The 16,790-nt window shown below is 37.9% G+C and overlaps 1 protein-coding gene and 1 long non-coding RNA gene across 2 annotated transcripts; both read right to left on the reverse strand.

Annotated features, from left to right (window-relative positions):
- Positions 1 to 3,844: 3,844 nt before the first annotated feature.
- LOC125896841 (pteroicidin-alpha-like) lies at positions 3,845 to 5,168 on the reverse strand. The gene is made up of 4 exons (XM_049589729.1): positions 5,042 to 5,168; positions 4,759 to 4,898; positions 4,223 to 4,262; positions 3,845 to 4,122 (listed from the first exon to the last, which is right to left on the reverse strand). The coding sequence occupies exons 2-4, from the start codon at positions 4,895 to 4,897 to the stop codon at positions 4,071 to 4,073; spliced, it is 231 nt and encodes a 76-aa protein (XP_049445686.1). The 5' UTR covers position 4,898; positions 5,042 to 5,168; the 3' UTR covers positions 3,845 to 4,070.
- Positions 5,169 to 7,879: 2,711 nt separating this feature from the next.
- LOC125896842 (uncharacterized) lies at positions 7,880 to 11,250 on the reverse strand. Its single transcript, XR_007450347.1, has 4 exons — positions 11,168 to 11,250; positions 10,959 to 11,074; positions 8,334 to 8,361; positions 7,880 to 8,179 (listed from the first exon to the last, which is right to left on the reverse strand). It is a non-coding gene; the product is annotated as an uncharacterized LOC125896842 (long non-coding RNA).
- Positions 11,251 to 16,790: the final 5,540 nt, after the last annotated feature.

The following is a 16,790-nucleotide window of genomic DNA, read 5'->3' on the forward strand; positions in this document are numbered from 1 at the left end:
GACCTAACTCAACTTTAACATGAAAGCAAATAAATCTATCCACCCGCCATTAAATTCTGCAATTTCCCCTGAGACTTTTACTTGTATGGATTTGGAATCCATTGCTAGCCCTATATAGGAAGGCTCAAAACTAGCCACAGCTGTTGAGGTTTGGCAAAATTCAGAGGAAAGGTGCCACGCTAATCATGACGCACATTTTAGTTGACAAATTGTTAAAACCTTTTACTTTTTAATTCAGTGCATAGGATAAACATTTCTACAATTTGAGAATGGAAGAATTTCTTTAGATCTGCAATAATGATAAATTAAGATGAAAATTGTTATTCATTTTCATGTAATTTTTATGTTATTTTGTCAACGCCACAGGGAACCACTGGAGAGGGGCTACAGACTATGTTTCCGGAGCTGCAGGTTGCCTACTGCTGCACCAGACCTTTAATTTGATTATAAAATGAAATACTGTCTTTAGAATTCCAAACATTTAAAAAGTGGAAACAATGGAATATTTGGCCCATTTATTGAAAAAGTCATCATTTGATTTTTTTCTTGATTGTCTCATGAATTTCTTTCTTTCTTTATTTCTTTGTATCTCAGTTAGCACCAGCATTAGCATTGCTTAATCTTCCTGGTATCCACACACATACAGTCACACACTTCATAAAATCATATCAAATCATAAAAAATGTAGAATTCCTTGAGAATTCATAGCAGACGTGATTTTTTTGATCATTCTCTTCTGATGGTGACTTTAGCCCAGGTTTAAATTCTTACACCATTTTCATGATATACAATTATTGGTTAATCAACAACTTATTTAAGGTGTGGTGGGACCATGCGGCAGACATGTTTATATAACATTAACAGTTTGCTTTTCATTTTAACTTAAGTTCCTCCAAATTGTTAATTTAATTGGGTGATAATTCATTCTATTGAAATGAAGCTGGCTGTAGTGGATGTTATTTACTTTTACTTCAGTTTTAATGACTCCATAAACCACTATAGTCACAACAGGATTGTTTTCTGTGCCACTAAAAAGAGAAGACCATTTCAAAACCATTTTATTTTTATCATTATTATTATTGCATTTGATCTTCACCCAGTGGCTCAACAGCTAATATGAATGGCGAGAATGTGTAAGGTGAGTAAGTGAGGGGAAGTCACCTGACTCTCCGATGCGGCTGAAATCATATTGACTGAACTGTCATCAAGACGTACAGACCTCTCATGCATTTGATATGCAGATGTCAGGATCCACGCCGACTACATGACCCCCCCCCCCCCCCAATGTATTAATGACGTGTCGATAAAGAGCTCTCCCGTTACACCCACACTCATCTTTAACCTTGATGCTGATCTGTGTTTGTGTGTGTCTGCCCTCTGTCATAGCTCTTCTATTATTTACCACGCTCCTCTGTCTGGGCAGGGCTTGTGTGTGAGGCCAGCAATCGCCTCTAGGTAAACAACCACTGCCAATGACATGGGTGACCCTCACACACACAAACACACACATACCTTTCTAACCTCATCCGTCCTCTGACCACATCTCATTTCCAATCGATATGTTTTAAGCGGAGCCCCATCCGCCCAAAACAAACTTTGCTTGCTCGGTTGGTGTGTGTTTGTTTTATTCTGTGGGGGAGATTAAGGTGTCATTTTCGGGGATGGTCTATGATGCCCTTTAGGTTGTTTTCAGGCGACAGTGAGAGAGATCCATCATCCGTTTTTTTGACACCTCGGCCTGCCTGGACTCCTCTCTCTGAAGGTCTAGTGTTGGAAAGAGGCACGCAAAAGTTTAACCGTCATTACGTCACATTAGAAACTGACTTCAGAGCTACTTATTAAAGAAATCCTCATACCTAGATGATGTAATAGGTCTGTCAGCAGTGCCAAAAAGCTCATTATTTTGGTTTTGCAGCTGGAAATGAGACTGCACAGACTACCATAACACTGCACTACTGTTTGTGTACATTTTGGCAAATTTGCACTATTAAAAGTTTGGCAAATTAGCTATTAGCAGTTCCTGTTTGTGATTGGTTTACTTTGACACTGACAAAAACTGTGACGTTATAATTGATGATTAAATGATGATTCAAACCACCAAAGTGGTTGAAAAGGAAAGGGGTCTTCTCCCAGTCCGTCTATTTGTTTTTGTTATTTATTTTGTGAGCCTTTGAGGCAGCTTTGGTTGAGAAGGTAGAGCGGGTCATCCACTAATCGTAAGGTCAGTGGTTCGGTCCCCAGCTCTTCCATAGAGAAGCATTTCGAAGTATCCTTGGGCAAGATACTGAACCCCGATTTGCTCTCAATGGCTGGCGTACACTGAGTAGCAGGTGGCACCTTGTATGGCAGTCTCAGCAGCCAGTGTACGACTGCATGTGTGAATGGGTGAATGTGACTCATCGTGTAATTAGTGCTTTGAGCAGTCAGAAGACTAGAAAGGCCCTATACAAGTACAGGTCAATTTACCATTCCAAAAAGCATCAGAGATTAACCAACAGTGAACCTTTACTGTAACATAAACCACCTTGAATACTTGTTGCTGCTACTGCTGAAATAAAATATTGAACATATATATTGAAATGAAAATTCATACCATTACAAAGCTACTTCTATTGAAATGTATGTAACCCGCGAATAAATGTGGCTATGGTTTAATTAAGTTTTGTTTTTTTTTTTAATTTTTTAAATTTTATTGAGAGAACTCACACACAAATAAAAATGAACAAAAAAGCAATGTAAGCACAAGCAGTCATTTCATTGTAGCACTTTTACTGTTACTGTTTCATAGAGGACAACAAACGTTTTTTTTCTGGAGTTCGGTGGTGGTTAATGGAGTCACATCAGCTGCGCCGATGGGTAATATTGCTTGTCAGCTTCCAGTGAAGAGATGAGCTGTTGTTCTTCCTTACACAGTTTCTCTTTGAATTGGGCATTGTTTGCTACCTGGGGTTTAGAATCTTACTTAAAATGGCCGAGCTCCCTGTGCAGTCTACTTAACAGGGAACTACTTGGCGATTGGAACGCACCACTGTATTCTCTTTAGGGTTCACTTCAGCCTCAGTTTAACCCAGGAGCAACTGGCCAGGACTCAGGTTCAGAAAGGGAAATTCTACAATGGCTGCCGCTGCTCACAACACTAATGCTGGTATGGAATCAGTCCTGTGTTTTATCAGGTAGTGAATGAGGTGACAGTCCACATACAGCTTTTCACTTTTCCTTGACAAGAACTCACTGAACATGAAGATGCTTCAGTATTACAAGCCACCACTGCCACGTAGCTTTAATGTCTGAACTGCTCTGAAGATAGCTTTCATGTAGTGATGACTTCTTGCCTACTTCTAGAGTCATTATCTTGGTGCTTATCAAACAGTGTGCCCAACTCTGCACATTTTAACACTCAGTTTCAGTCCCCCAATCACGTGAACGCGCAAAACCAAGGGGAAGGGCCAAGACAAGCGCTAAGGGGAAGAAATGAAATTGGTCCTAGGTCTGTAAGGGCTTAGGGCCTGAGTCAATGAGTCTGTAAGGGATCCATTTGGGATTGCTTCCTGAGAGGCAGGAGTGTACTTCTGACTAGATTGAGCAAAAAATTGGGACCTTGTCTTTGGAATTGGACTTTATCATAGGTGTTGTTTATAATCTGACAAGTGAAAATATGGGAATATGTCAAGGTGTTGAACAAACTTTGTGTAAGCTTGTGCTGCTTTCAATAGACTCAAATGCTTATTAAAAGAACCAGATACCTTCATGTCTCCCAATATTATTCCTATAAAATAAAAAACTATCTTAATTTTCGTCAATATGAAATCACAAGAACTTGACTCACAACAGAATCTGACTTTTTTCTTTGCAGTTTTATTCAGCAGGACAATTTGCAGTATTAAGCCATTTCACATTTTCTTTCAAAAACATTTTCTTCTTTGCTTCAGCAACCTGATATCTGTTTCAGGTTTATTATCCGTTGCAAAGCACTAAACTGTAGAAGTCTATAGGACAATGCATTTCCCTCCCCCCGCTAAACTATACAGCTTAAAAACTGCATTGCTGTATAACTTCAGTTTCAATAAGGTTTAGCCTTTGGTTTTTCCTCCTGCTGGAGGACTCTGCTGTTTCGATCCAGGCCTAGTCAAAGGAAGAAATTCAGATATGAATTTTAGGTTTTGAGGTATCTTCAGTTGGTCTTGTTTGATATTAACAGCAATTACTAGTCTATAGTCCTTACCCTGGAGCCGTCTCCTCAGCGGGGAGGCTGTTTTTAAACGCTAAACAAAGAGATGAAAATATTTAATTACTAAACATGATTTAATAATGTCTAAATAATCTGTGCATCAATGATGCACTTGATTATCATCACTGATATCATCACAACAATATTGTACTGGCAAATAGTGAACCAATTTAGCATTCTTTAGTCATTTACAGTACATTTAAACAAAAAAAGTCACTAAAAGTCACATTGAAATAAAAAATTATAGTTAAAAAATATAATGTCTCGGTGGGAGAAAAGAAATCAGTTCAAAAAAGAATCGCAATTTGACATATTTGCTGTTTCAGATTAGCTGTATATAAGCGTAACTTTGAGGAGACAGGGCTGAAGTGGACACAGTGTCACTTAACCTTTCAATGCTGCCACCTTTCCACATGGCTTTTCCAAAAACAGCATATTCATGCACGACTTATGGTATGCAAAATTGTTGTTGACGTAAATTGTAGGTGAATCTTTTAAAAAGTCAATACAGAAGTACACTTTTGATTTACCTGTCCATCCTGCCTTGGCACCATTGTATATGGCCTTGGCCCCGTTCCATAAATTTCGAAGGTGTTTCATAATACACTCCCCAGGTTCAGCCATGAGGACAACCAGCGACAACACGAGAAAGATCATGGTGCACCTCATCCTGGAAAAGCAAAACACATCACAAACACTTAATATGTAGCTCAAACATACCCACGTATCCAGCAGTATAGCAGGGCTACAAGTGAAGCACCAATGCTTTTTGAATACCCCAAAGACATTAAAGGAATAAGACAAATATTTTACCTGTCCACAGACTGATAGTCAGAGCTAAAAGAGAGTGAGGTGAGCCACTGACAGATCTCCAGGAGATGTGAATGTCTGCGCCTAACAGTTGTGATGTACTTATGTTTTTATAGGACAGGGGTTAAATTATGCTCACAGTATTAACATACACATCATTAGTCACTCTGTTGTGCAATGCCAAGTTCTGTAGGAAGATGACAAGATGTTTAAGAATTTTCAAGCAGTATCTGATTCGACTCTGTTTCCAAATGTTGAGAAACATCCTGAACTTTAAGTTTTAATTCTTCCAGTAGCTCCAGGATTTGTCTCTCTGAAGGGTTCAGTCCTGTCAACAGCCTTTATGTCTTAGCTCAAGGTTAAAAGTTGACCCGAAATATGATTCGACTGCAGAGGTTTTTAGTTAATATACCTGCAGTGTACTGTAGGCCTACCGTGGCTGCGCTGTATTATACTAGTGACCGTTGATAAACCCAAGACAACCCACTTTAGATTAATTTCCTGCATCTGTGACACATTGGTTTGACCACTGCCCTGCCCCTGTAGGAGACTAGCTGCAGCCCTGAGTCTATTCAATCCAATGGGAAAATGTGAACATGAGTACAGATTATGACCGTGCCCTTCGCCCCATAGTCACTGAAGTAAATTTTGGACAAATTTTTCACAAGCAAACATTCTGACACTAAAATAGCATTTTTTCACACACATAAATCAGGAGAAACTTTATTCGAGACATGTTTCTGTTTCAGCAACATATTCTCACAAGATCTGGCAACAGCTGATGTGACCTTAAGTAGGATTTTCTGCTTCGAATCGACGCCATAACCTACGCTGTAGCTTGATGTGCACTAGAGGCTGACATTTTTTCTGGAGTCCCACGGGTCACGTAATTCCCGTGGGATTCCCACGGGATGGGAATCAGTTTCACTATTCTTCACGTGATTGGGACGAGATGGGGAAAAAAGTCAACGGGAGCGGGTGGGACTGGGAATCATAATTAGGCCTGTCGCAATATGCGATGAGTCGGTTAATTGCACGGTAAATTAAAAGGGATTAATTGCCATATTCATGCGTGTTTGTTTTCCTCGTCTCTTTCCACCAAAAAGACTGGATGACAAGAGCATTCACTTCCGTGCATCGTCTGGCAGTCAGGTGAATTGGTTCATTAGCGTAATGAATGGAGGGAAAGCTCTTGTCATGTATCTCCCCAGAAATGTAACTGCATGATGCGGCGACGCAGGCCTCCTGTCTATTTTTGTAAGCTGAAACCATTTCCCTCAGTGGAAACAAAGCTCTTCCAAGACAAAAGAGCCTCCACAAAATGTAATGGAACCCAATTTCGTAATGTTTGTTAAATGTTGCTGTAGTCCCTGGCTTCATATGAGTAGAGGAAAAGTCTGCTAGCCACTAGGCTGATTTATACAATGTAAAATGCCATAGGCTTATGCTAATAATGTTAGCATGTTGTATTTGTGGGGAAAATGTGTCCAGATAAAGACAAGTGTTTGTCTGTGAATGCTGCGAGTTATAGTGAAGCTGATTTTTGTACTTGTGTTTGAAATTGTTGCTATTAAAGGGAAACTAATGTTTTTTTTTCAACCTGGGCCCTATTTTTCGATCTACTTTTGTTTAAATGAGTGATAGGATGTTCAATATTTGGCATTCCTCCAGTACGAAGCTAGGGCTGACCTGCCTGCAGCCCATAAGTGCGTGTTATATTAAATAATAGAGCACTCAGACAGCGTCAAACAACGTCAAAATACATCCACTAAAAGTGCATTTATTTCACACAGATAGGCTCGGATGGTTAGTATAATTATCCGACAACATAACGGAAAGGAGAAATGAACGTCTGTGTTTACCTTTAGCTGGATTCGGACATGTTCCTCTGCCTGTTGCTGCTCCCTCTCTCTCCTCGTCAGCTCTTGAATTTCAATGAGTTCTGCGTCTGTGTATGTCCATGTACTCCGTGTTCAAATAAATACGGGCGGTCATCATATTCAAATGGCTCATTCAGATCCAGTTGGTCAAAATCGGGTAAAAATTCGGACATGTTTGTTGTGGCAAGTCAAAACACTCACTCAGAGAGTGAAAGTCTGGCTTTGAAATCTCACGTCTCGCGAGATTTGAGTTGTTGCAGGAAGTTACCGCTGGAGTGACCTTACAAACGCAAGGAGTTACTCTGTTTGGAGTAGTCATGGCTGAATTTTCACCCAGTTTTGACCAACTGGATCTAGATGAGCCATTTGAATTTGATGACCGCCCTATATATACCATTTCGTGTCATATTCTGTTGCAGAGTATCTTTGACTATACTTTGGTGTTTGGTGTAGATGCCTCTGTGGAGGTTTGATGTAGTCATTAATTTATCATTACGCATCAGTCCCAAAAAAAAAAAGCTCCCCCAAAGGCCAAGTATAAAGCTGCAGAAGTTGCAAAGAATGCAAACACTCCACTAAAGTACAAGTACCTTGACCTTGCATTTAAATGCACTTGGTTACATTCCACCACTGGTTGATGGGGAAGAATTTAATCTATTATATCTGCAAAATGTTGTGCAAACAGTGTGAATAAAGCATTTGAGAGGCAACATTTAAGATCCTTATTGGTGTGTTTAAAGGACTGTTGTCTTAGAAAATAATATCGTAATACATAATACTGACAGTGCTCTAACTGTGCATGACAGTATAACTGTATTTTCTAATGACATTGACAAACAAACTATTTAAATTGGATCCGTTACCTGATCTGTGTAATACTGTAAGGTCAGTATCAGCGTCAGTACCTGCTTTCTCATTGGTGCATTCTTTATATTCACTGAAATGAAAACACCAAGCACAGTTTGACTCTTTGTGTTGCAGTTTTATTCATCAGGAGAGTTTCAGGTAGCATTTCATATTTTTAAAACCAACTGGAGCTGATGCCCAAATGATCTCTACATGATTCCTGCAAACCTAAAACTACCAGTTTGTTTGCTGATCCATTTGTTTCTTGCATTGCAAAGCTCAAAGCATTATATTTAGGGGTCATTGATTCCCCCAGCAGAGCATAGCTTATTAATATCACATCTGCAACTCCCAGGCCTGATAATCTGCAGGAGCTTGATCCTGGTCTCCTGCTTGCACCAAGACAGGTCCATACCTTGACGTGAGAGGGAATTAAGATGCAGATTTGAGTTTGTGAAATCCTGGCTAATTCATCTCATTCACTATGCTTCTATAGATAATATATTTCTGTTTAATATTCACTTAAAAACAATTCCAAATAACAGTGAAGTCTAGTCATGAGGTCTTACTTTGCAGCCAACCTCAGGAATTTGCGGCCTAAACAGACAAGGAGATGAGAATGAAAAGACATTAGAACAATATCAAAGCATACATTATTGGATTTTTTCAGTATTTAAATCAAAAAATGATAAATTAATAATAAAAAAAAAACAACAGTTGAAATACATTTTTTTTCTTTTTTTTTTAAAACAATCGCTAGCATCCTTTTGTCTCATCTGTAGCCAGATTTTCAAAACTCTGAACACAATTAGGGACTGTTCTTTATTTATCAGAGGAGAGGGGTGGCTGGGGTGTGTCTTATTCTTTGTTTTTTTTGTATTGGATGGACACTATACTCATGTATACAGGCAATATGAATAACCTTATTTCCCTGTGGTTATGTAAACAGCACATCCCGAATGTGAAAAATCTCCCCAAAACCTCATAAACGGCTTATTCATGACTCCATCACTTTTACAGTATACCGTGCAGTTATGAAAGTGTATTGTCAAAAATGCACACATTTAACAAGTTGTGCTGTGATTGACTGTGTGTTCCTCTTGGATGGAAAGCAAATGCTAGTGTCTGAAAGAATGATTTCATATTGAGTCTGCTTTGCCGTGTTTTAATAGAGTTTGTGCATTGTTTGCATTTTGAAATGTATATATGTATATATATTTATATATAATATATATATAATATTTTGTAATCTAATTTCAAAACATAATGAAAATAATTACCCGTTTATCGACCGGCCAATAGCCATTAGAGAATAAAAGTCAGTCAGCCAACTTTTGGCCGTTTGACGCCGATGTTAACACTAATAAAATGCAGGGAATATGGTGTTTTACTTAGAAATGATGTCCTTGTGTTACTTTTTGCACTATAACCTACCTCTGTTAAATTGGCAATAATAAGAACAACTCTGGTACTGTGAACATACATGTGAATGTCTTAATTCATATAGACTTTGCATGATTATTTTATTTCCCATAGGTTTACTGCCTTTTTGCACATCATATTGTTGATTTATTTTGTGTTCAGATTGTTCATATGCTGCTTGTTCCACACAATTTCTGATAATAAAAGTATTTGAAAATAGTAAAATGTTCTTCCTTCAGTTTATAGCACAAGTGACGTCACTCCAGATTTCAAAGGGTTAAATCATCACACTAGGATGTTAAGCAGAAAATTTACTTTGTGGCTAATTGTGTGTTGCATGCTGTTGGTAGGATTAGTTTTAAAACGTAATCCATCATAGATTACTGAAAACATGCCCTGAAATGTAATTTGTGATATATTCCTTTAGATTACTCCCACTAGGTAATGTATTCTACAATTTTTGGATTACTTTTGGAATACTGAAGAATCGTCTTGCTGAGCTCATTTGTCTGGGTCTCATATTTCCATGTTGAAAATACACATCAGAGTCCTTGGTGTGGATCTCCTCTGCAATTGACGTGTGGCAGCTGCACTGCACACACTTTTTAAAAAATCTGTTAATGCGATATGCCTGCCTCCTATGAATTTAACACCGTGTCTTAACACCAAGCGAGAATTGCTCTCTGTCCACACATTTCTGTTACATCATGTAAACAAACCATGTGGGCTACCTATCAGCTGTGCACCCAACTGGAGGATGTAACCACTGAAAAGATGGGCAAGTAATTTATCCATCTATGTTTTCACCCTGAAAACAGAAAACACACATTTTATATTGTGATATTTGCAGATGATGTGATGTAATACAATACAGCCAAGAGCAGGTAGCCTGGCTTGTTTTTAGCGCTGATCATGTACCAGAAACTGTCAGCCCCCTGGCCCTCCTCAAGCCAGCTACCATCATAGTTGCATTTTTGAAGTTAAATAAGAAGGTGTTTAGGAAGCTTCATTTCAGCTTCCTTGATCAGCAGCTCTTCATCCATTGCAAAGCGTTAAAATCAAGCAACAGGAATCAGTAGAAACCATTCAAGTTGGAAACAGCACAGTCAAACTGATTTTGTTGCTGACGCTCACTCGTGTTGCATTCAGTTAGGACAAAGTGTTAGAGCACATAAAACAAAAAAGTTTTCCTTTCAAGTAATCTCTTCTTAGAAACAGTAGTTATGTTCAGAATACCACAAATTTAAACTGTCTATGGAATACATTTTATTTTATTATTTTATTATATTATTTATATTATTTTAAATACGTAAACAGTTTATGTTTTCTTTTTTTTAATCTGTATTATTATTATTATTCTCTTAGTCCTCAACCTTGGTGATGTAGGTGTGTTACGGTGTTATGGGTTTAAAAAAATCTATCCTAAGTTTAGGTAAATTGCTTGATAGCAATAGTAAAATATGTAAAACCTACTTACCAAACATTTACTGCTTATATGGGGAACTTTACGTAAAGTAAAACCAGTACATGATGCTCTTATATTTTTATGTATTACATTTTGTTAAAGTGTTAGTTTTGTGCTTTGTAACAAATACCACTGAGCTGCCAGTACTGAAAAATATATAGTAAAACACAGAACTTAAAACAAAAGCAAGTAAAGATTTCCAATCCGTGTGAAGTGCCCGTAAACATCTCATAGCAGTGCTTTGTACAGCAGCTGCAACCCTGTTTGCTTAAAGTTAAAACTGAATATATGTTCAGTTGTGATTCACCTCCTTTCTTTGCTTTTCTCCAGAAGGATCTGAAACGTTTTGAGCCCCGACTGTCCACAGGTTCAGTCATGAAGACAACCAGCGTCAGCACCAGAAAGATCACAATACACCTCATCCTGAAAAACAAGAACACATCACAGCAGTCACATTCAGAATCAGCTAGCTTCATTAGACTTCATTAAAGCAATATATAGAATTTTACTGCTTACCTTTCCACAGACTGAGCATCAGAGAGAGCAAAGAGAGCAGTGTGAGATCTACAGGTGATGTGAACCTCTGAGCCTCACTGTTGAGGTACCTGCCTCTTTATAGGGACAGAAATCTATGAATTTTCTCAGACTACACTTTTCATTTAGTAATATTGTATTTTTCATTGTATTTTGCAACATCAAGCTGTCTAGACACATTACAAAATATTGATCTAATCGCAATTTCCAATCCCACTTCTACAAATTTAAGGTTTTTGAGGTGTGCGAACGTGATGTTTGTCTTCTGTTAGACAACAGGCCAATTTAACTCTTACTAAATACATTTGAAAAACAGCCCTAATATGGTGGTAGAATGATGTTGACAGTCACACACATAAAAAAAATACAGGCTCGCTTGTTGGCATCATAGGATGGGTTCACAATTTTGCAACTCCTAAAAGAATGGTCAGCTACCTGTATGTACAATGAAACAGGTTTTGGATATTGTAATTGTTCCTTCTGTCCACACTGGCTATTCAGATATCCCTTCCTAAAGTGACCAATGTTTTCTGGTGACGGTTGTGAACGTTTCTGCAAGCCAAGGATATGTTACATTTGAATGCTATTATGTAGTAGAAACATTGAAACTAACATGTAGTTTTGTTAAAGCACAAAAACCACTTGGTTATGGTTAGGAAAAGATCATGTTTGGACTTAAAATACCCAGTTTGAAAGGCACAATCCCAGCAGGAGAAGTAGTGCTGTGTTGGTAAAAAACAGCAGCACTGTCCCTGTGAATGGGTCGCAACAAAACACCCATGTTTGGAGCCTAAAACGGCAATGGAAAACACTGACAGTTTGCTGGAAAACAGCCATGAGTGAAGCCTAAAAGGTAATGGAAACAACGCAATGACACATCACAACGCAGCCGGTTTAGTTGTTTGTTGGTCTGCACTGTGGTCTGCAGCTTGACAGCCATCTCGCCTAGTTGACACTCACCATCCCCCTCCACCTCCTGACGCCTGTACTGCGATGCCAGTTTAGCTTCCCCAGGATATCTTCTCGTTATCAGGTTTGACTAACCCTAACATTGGCCAATAACGGCTACTACAAAACTGGTTATCAACTAGTTCAGTCAGCTCTGGGTTTTCCTATCCAGCCAGGAGTGCGTTCATGTGAAAGAGGCAGGGGTGTCAATTACGAGCGACATCATCAGAACCATGAATGAAGTAGGCTACTTCATATCATATGAGATGAAACGGTACCCAAAGTGTGACTGCAAGACAGTAAAATGTCAGTGGCATTAGAAGTAAACGATACTCTGTAATCTAATAACTGAAATGTAGAAATATTGAAAATACTATCCAAAAAGTCCGCGTTGTGTCGCAACATTAGTTTAGTTGGATGATGATAAACATGTCACATACAACACCGTTAAGTAATGACAGACTGTTTCTGCTGCTTAAGTAAAGGGTATTAAATAATAACAATAGACAGGCCTACTCTTTTTTACCTGACACTCCGAACTTTTGTCCATGGATACTTTTTCCTTCGGTGATCTGATTGGTCAGATGTTCAGCATAAGTTGCCACAATGATTTATCCTGACAGAGAACCAGCTTAGTGGTACTGAAAACTCAGCGTTAACCCTGAAGTTACCTTGCTAACTCCAAATCCTGCTTCGTAGTACTGGCCTCTGGTCATGTATTAAATCACTTTAGAAACGTTGATATGATTCGTATGAAATGTGCCAATGTAAGGTATTCATGGGCCTGTGCGGAGACTTGCGTTACCATTTTATGAAGGTCAGCAAGAATGATCAAGGTCATACTGATACATCGAACAATATTGTCCTTATGTTTACATACCTGTTTGTTTCCGTGAGAATTTCAGCAGCATAGCTGGTATGTTGTTACTTTTGGACTTTTTCTTAACAATGGTCCTAACCATTTAGAAACTGGATTTACAGTGTATTGCCTGTAAAGGAATCACTCTCTATACCTGGATTATGTTCCAATATTTTATTTTATTTTTTTCACAATACACTTATAACATCAGAATATTCTTACATAAAATTCTTCAAAGAGTTGAAAGGTCATTGCTCTCTACAAAGGTGTACTTGCATTATTATGACATTGTATTATCATTCTATCAGTGGCATAAAATCCACGAAATCGGTGCCTTTTCAACTTTGAAAACTTCAAATTTAATTTAGATTTAATTGCTATTTTTTTTAAGTAGCCAGGGATTAAAGGCAGTTAAAAGTTACAAGAAATTGTATTGTGCCATCTCAGGCTGTGGAATTTCATATTTTGTACAGTTTTGACAATTGTTCGATTTAATGTCGTGATAGTTTTGTCAACCCTGTTACTGACCTAAGTATGAATATATCTAATATTCCTAGTTATAAATATGCAGTTATGTCAAATCTGGAATGTACCATTATTTTGCAAAGTTGTTTTTTTTTTTTTTTTGTTGTGTAGCCTAACAGGGTTGACATGAAATCACGGGAAACTGATAAATTGATATTTATTTAAAAAAAAAAATATATTTTTACCAAAATTACTGTTTAACAAAAAGATCAGTTTTAAAACATGTTAATGTGAACATTTTAACATTATGCCTACATTTTATGAATGAAAAGTCTTGCTGAAGTACAATAATCATGGCAAGGGACAGGCCAAAGACCTCGCCCCTCATCAGCATAAAAGTAATTTTAATAATTTAAAATAATGTCATATTTAGGACAGAAGACAAAGTAATGTTGTGATTAAATTACATAATTATTGTTATGGAGATTTTATGACTTGGGACCCAAAATTCACCGAATCCCAAGATCCTTTATAACATTTTTTATTCCAATTCTTTCGGGAACTAAATATCATCCAACAGCAGTAGTTATTGTGTCCTTGTATGTAGCCTCTTTGTGGTTTGCACAACCATATCAGGCCAACTTTTTCCTCTGGCACATGGTCTAAGTGATGTGAGCCTGATAGACGACCCTCAATTTGTGAAAAAATACATTCCCAAGTTAATGTGACACTTGAATCAGTCTGAGCTAAACAAATAAAGTGGCCATTTTAAGTTCCACAGAACTTGAGCAACAGCTCACATTTAGTGATAGGGGCTTCATTACAACAAATCATTTGAAAAGAAAACTGACATGAAGTTTTGGCAGCGAAAGTAAGGATTTTTTAGAAGATACTTAGTAACTGTTGGCATCTAAAGTTAGTTGTAAGTGCACATGACTACACAGCTTGAATACCAGCAGGTGTTTTTACTTATGTTGCCTAATTAGACCTCTTCTCCAGACAGTGTGGGCAGAGTCACCTCCCTCACCCCTCTGTTGGTTTTGTTGCATCTGTTGGGGTGGCACCACTTACCCTGCTATCAGTCTTAAGCCCGATTCGGATGGGATTAGTTTTACATAGGTACGTGGGGTAAAGTAATAATTGCCAGAGATTTTAGTCCCGTCCAAATGTGCCATAATCATTACCGCACAATGTCAGTAAAAATTACCGCGACTTTTACCTTCTGTAAATGCTCCGGGAAAATTACCTCGGGTAGTACTAATCCCATGCAAATAGTGCTTTATAAGTATACAGAGTAGGGGTGTAACAGTACACAAAAATCTCGGTTCAGTATGTACCTCGGTACACAAGTCACGGTTCGGTTTTTTTTTTCGGTACAGTAATGAAAAAAAATAGACAAATATTAAATATCTTTTACTTATTGGTAACCTTATTAAAACATACCACCAAAGCAGTTAACTCTTTTTACACATTTTTTTGAAAGAAACAAATATATATAAAATCCTGCTTTTTCACATTGTTTGAATGAAAATAGAAATATAAGAGTGAAAAATAAAATCCTGCTGTTTTTTTAACTCATTTTTTGAATGTAAAATATAAATATACATTTCTGCTTTAACAGTTTTACTCAATTAAAATAAAAAGTATAGTGCAGCTGGTCAGCTTTAAAGCCTGCTCAGATTCAGTTTTACTAGGAACTTACTTAGCTTTCCCACTTTGTTAAAGTGCAGTAAACAAAACATGCTTATATCTAAAGTGCAGCTTAAACAATTTTACTCACCTCCAATGGCGTTGGGTATTTTTTTAGCGCGATGGTCAGGGAAACGCTCTTTCTTTTTAAACGACAACGATATCGTAGTTTGCACCAGATTGCTTTTTCTAGTCATGCCGGTTAATGTTCAAACTCGGATGGTGTCGCTTTAGATGTGTTAGCATGTTAGACGTGTTTCCAAGTACATACCCGACCACTGTTCTGCAGTGTCGGCACACTGCTTTTGTCTTGTCCACTTGTTTATTTCCATCTTCGTATTTTACCCTGAAACCAAAGTGTTCCCAAACGGAGGACTTAAGGTTTGCGGGTGGGTTTTCAGGTTCGTCAGGCTCACTTGCCATGTTGTCAAAATGCGAGAATGCGCTGCACAAAGTGAAAGCGGAGACTTACGGGACTCGGTCCGTCACTCAATTATGTCCGTCGGGGAACTAGATATTTTAAATGGTTCGGCTCGCAAAAACAGAATTAAAATAATATCCTGCGCCCAATAATTCGGTACAGGGTCGAGCCGAACCGAAAGTCGCGTACCTAACGGTTTGACACAAATACATGTACCGTTACGGCCCTAATACAGAGTTTTAGTGACATCATTTTCCCTTGAGATCCTCTTGAGACCCTGTGTCCTCATGTGTGGACATGAGGACACAGGGTCTCAAGAGGATCATGTGTCCTCATGTGTGGACATTTTGGGGTTAACTTGACCTTATACTTTGTTCTGATTAACTTAGACCTGCTGTCCTCATTAATGGACACTATTTTGTGCCATCTTATGGTAGTCCAACCACAACGCACTAAACCATGTAAAAACAAAATGGCAGCCATCTCTGCCAAGTCAGTCTGCAGCCGATCCCACACAAAAGTGGACAAGGTCCAAAACCTGATCACATTTTATGGTTGAAACTATTATTTATGATTATTAATGTTTGTAGTTTGATACAGCAACACATTTAACCAATATTAGTGACAGTTATAAGACGCTGCAAATTAGAAAACACTTGTGTGAAGACATTTAGATGTTATTATTGTCTCATTTGAGGACATTGGGACTTTATGATCATTGACAATGTTGACAATGTGTTAAGGTTTTTATTCATATTAACTGGGTCCTACTGATCCCAAATAGCTAGAAAAAAATAAAAAATGCTTACTGAGCAAAATATCTGGTCTCAGCGGGTTAAAAATAACGCTTACAAAATAACAGTCCTTCAATCACATGTGCTTGGTCACTGCTGAGTGGAAAATTGTGAATTCATCCCTTTTGACCACATTGTGATTAAAATGAATCTTTGTAATTGGGAATGATTAAAGTAGCAGTAAATATTTTGGCTGATTTCTATATTTTAAAAAATCCAAATGTAAAAACCTTCTTTTTTTTGACAAAAGCATCAACTGTGCTTCCTCTCTTAAATCCAAAGACTTGTGCTGCTTAATAAGAGACACAAGCTCACTCAAAGTGATTGTTTTATAAACTCATTCCACCAAACACACATTGTTTTAAACATCTATTCTACCAAAGTTATGTAAATATTTACATAACTTGCAAAAAAACTACAAAGCAGACA

Source organism: Epinephelus fuscoguttatus, linkage group LG11 (assembly GCF_011397635.1).
Source record: "Epinephelus fuscoguttatus linkage group LG11, E.fuscoguttatus.final_Chr_v1".
NCBI lineage: Eukaryota > Metazoa > Chordata > Actinopteri > Perciformes > Serranidae > Epinephelus > Epinephelus fuscoguttatus.

Bases quoted from the DNA above. Each gene is read 5' to 3' on its own strand.
- LOC125896841 (XM_049589729.1), bottom strand. From the start codon at position 4,897: ATGAGGTGCACCATGATCTTTCTCGTGTTGTCGCTGGTTGTCCTCATG. The intron at 4,263-4,758 runs GTAAATCAAAAG...CTCTTTGTTTAG, and splicing joins TGCCAAGGCAGGATGGACAG to CGTTTAAAAACAGCCTCCCC. The intron at 4,123-4,222 runs GTAAGGACTATA...TCCTTTGACTAG, and splicing joins GCTGAGGAGACGGCTCCAGG to GCCTGGATCGAAACAGCAGA.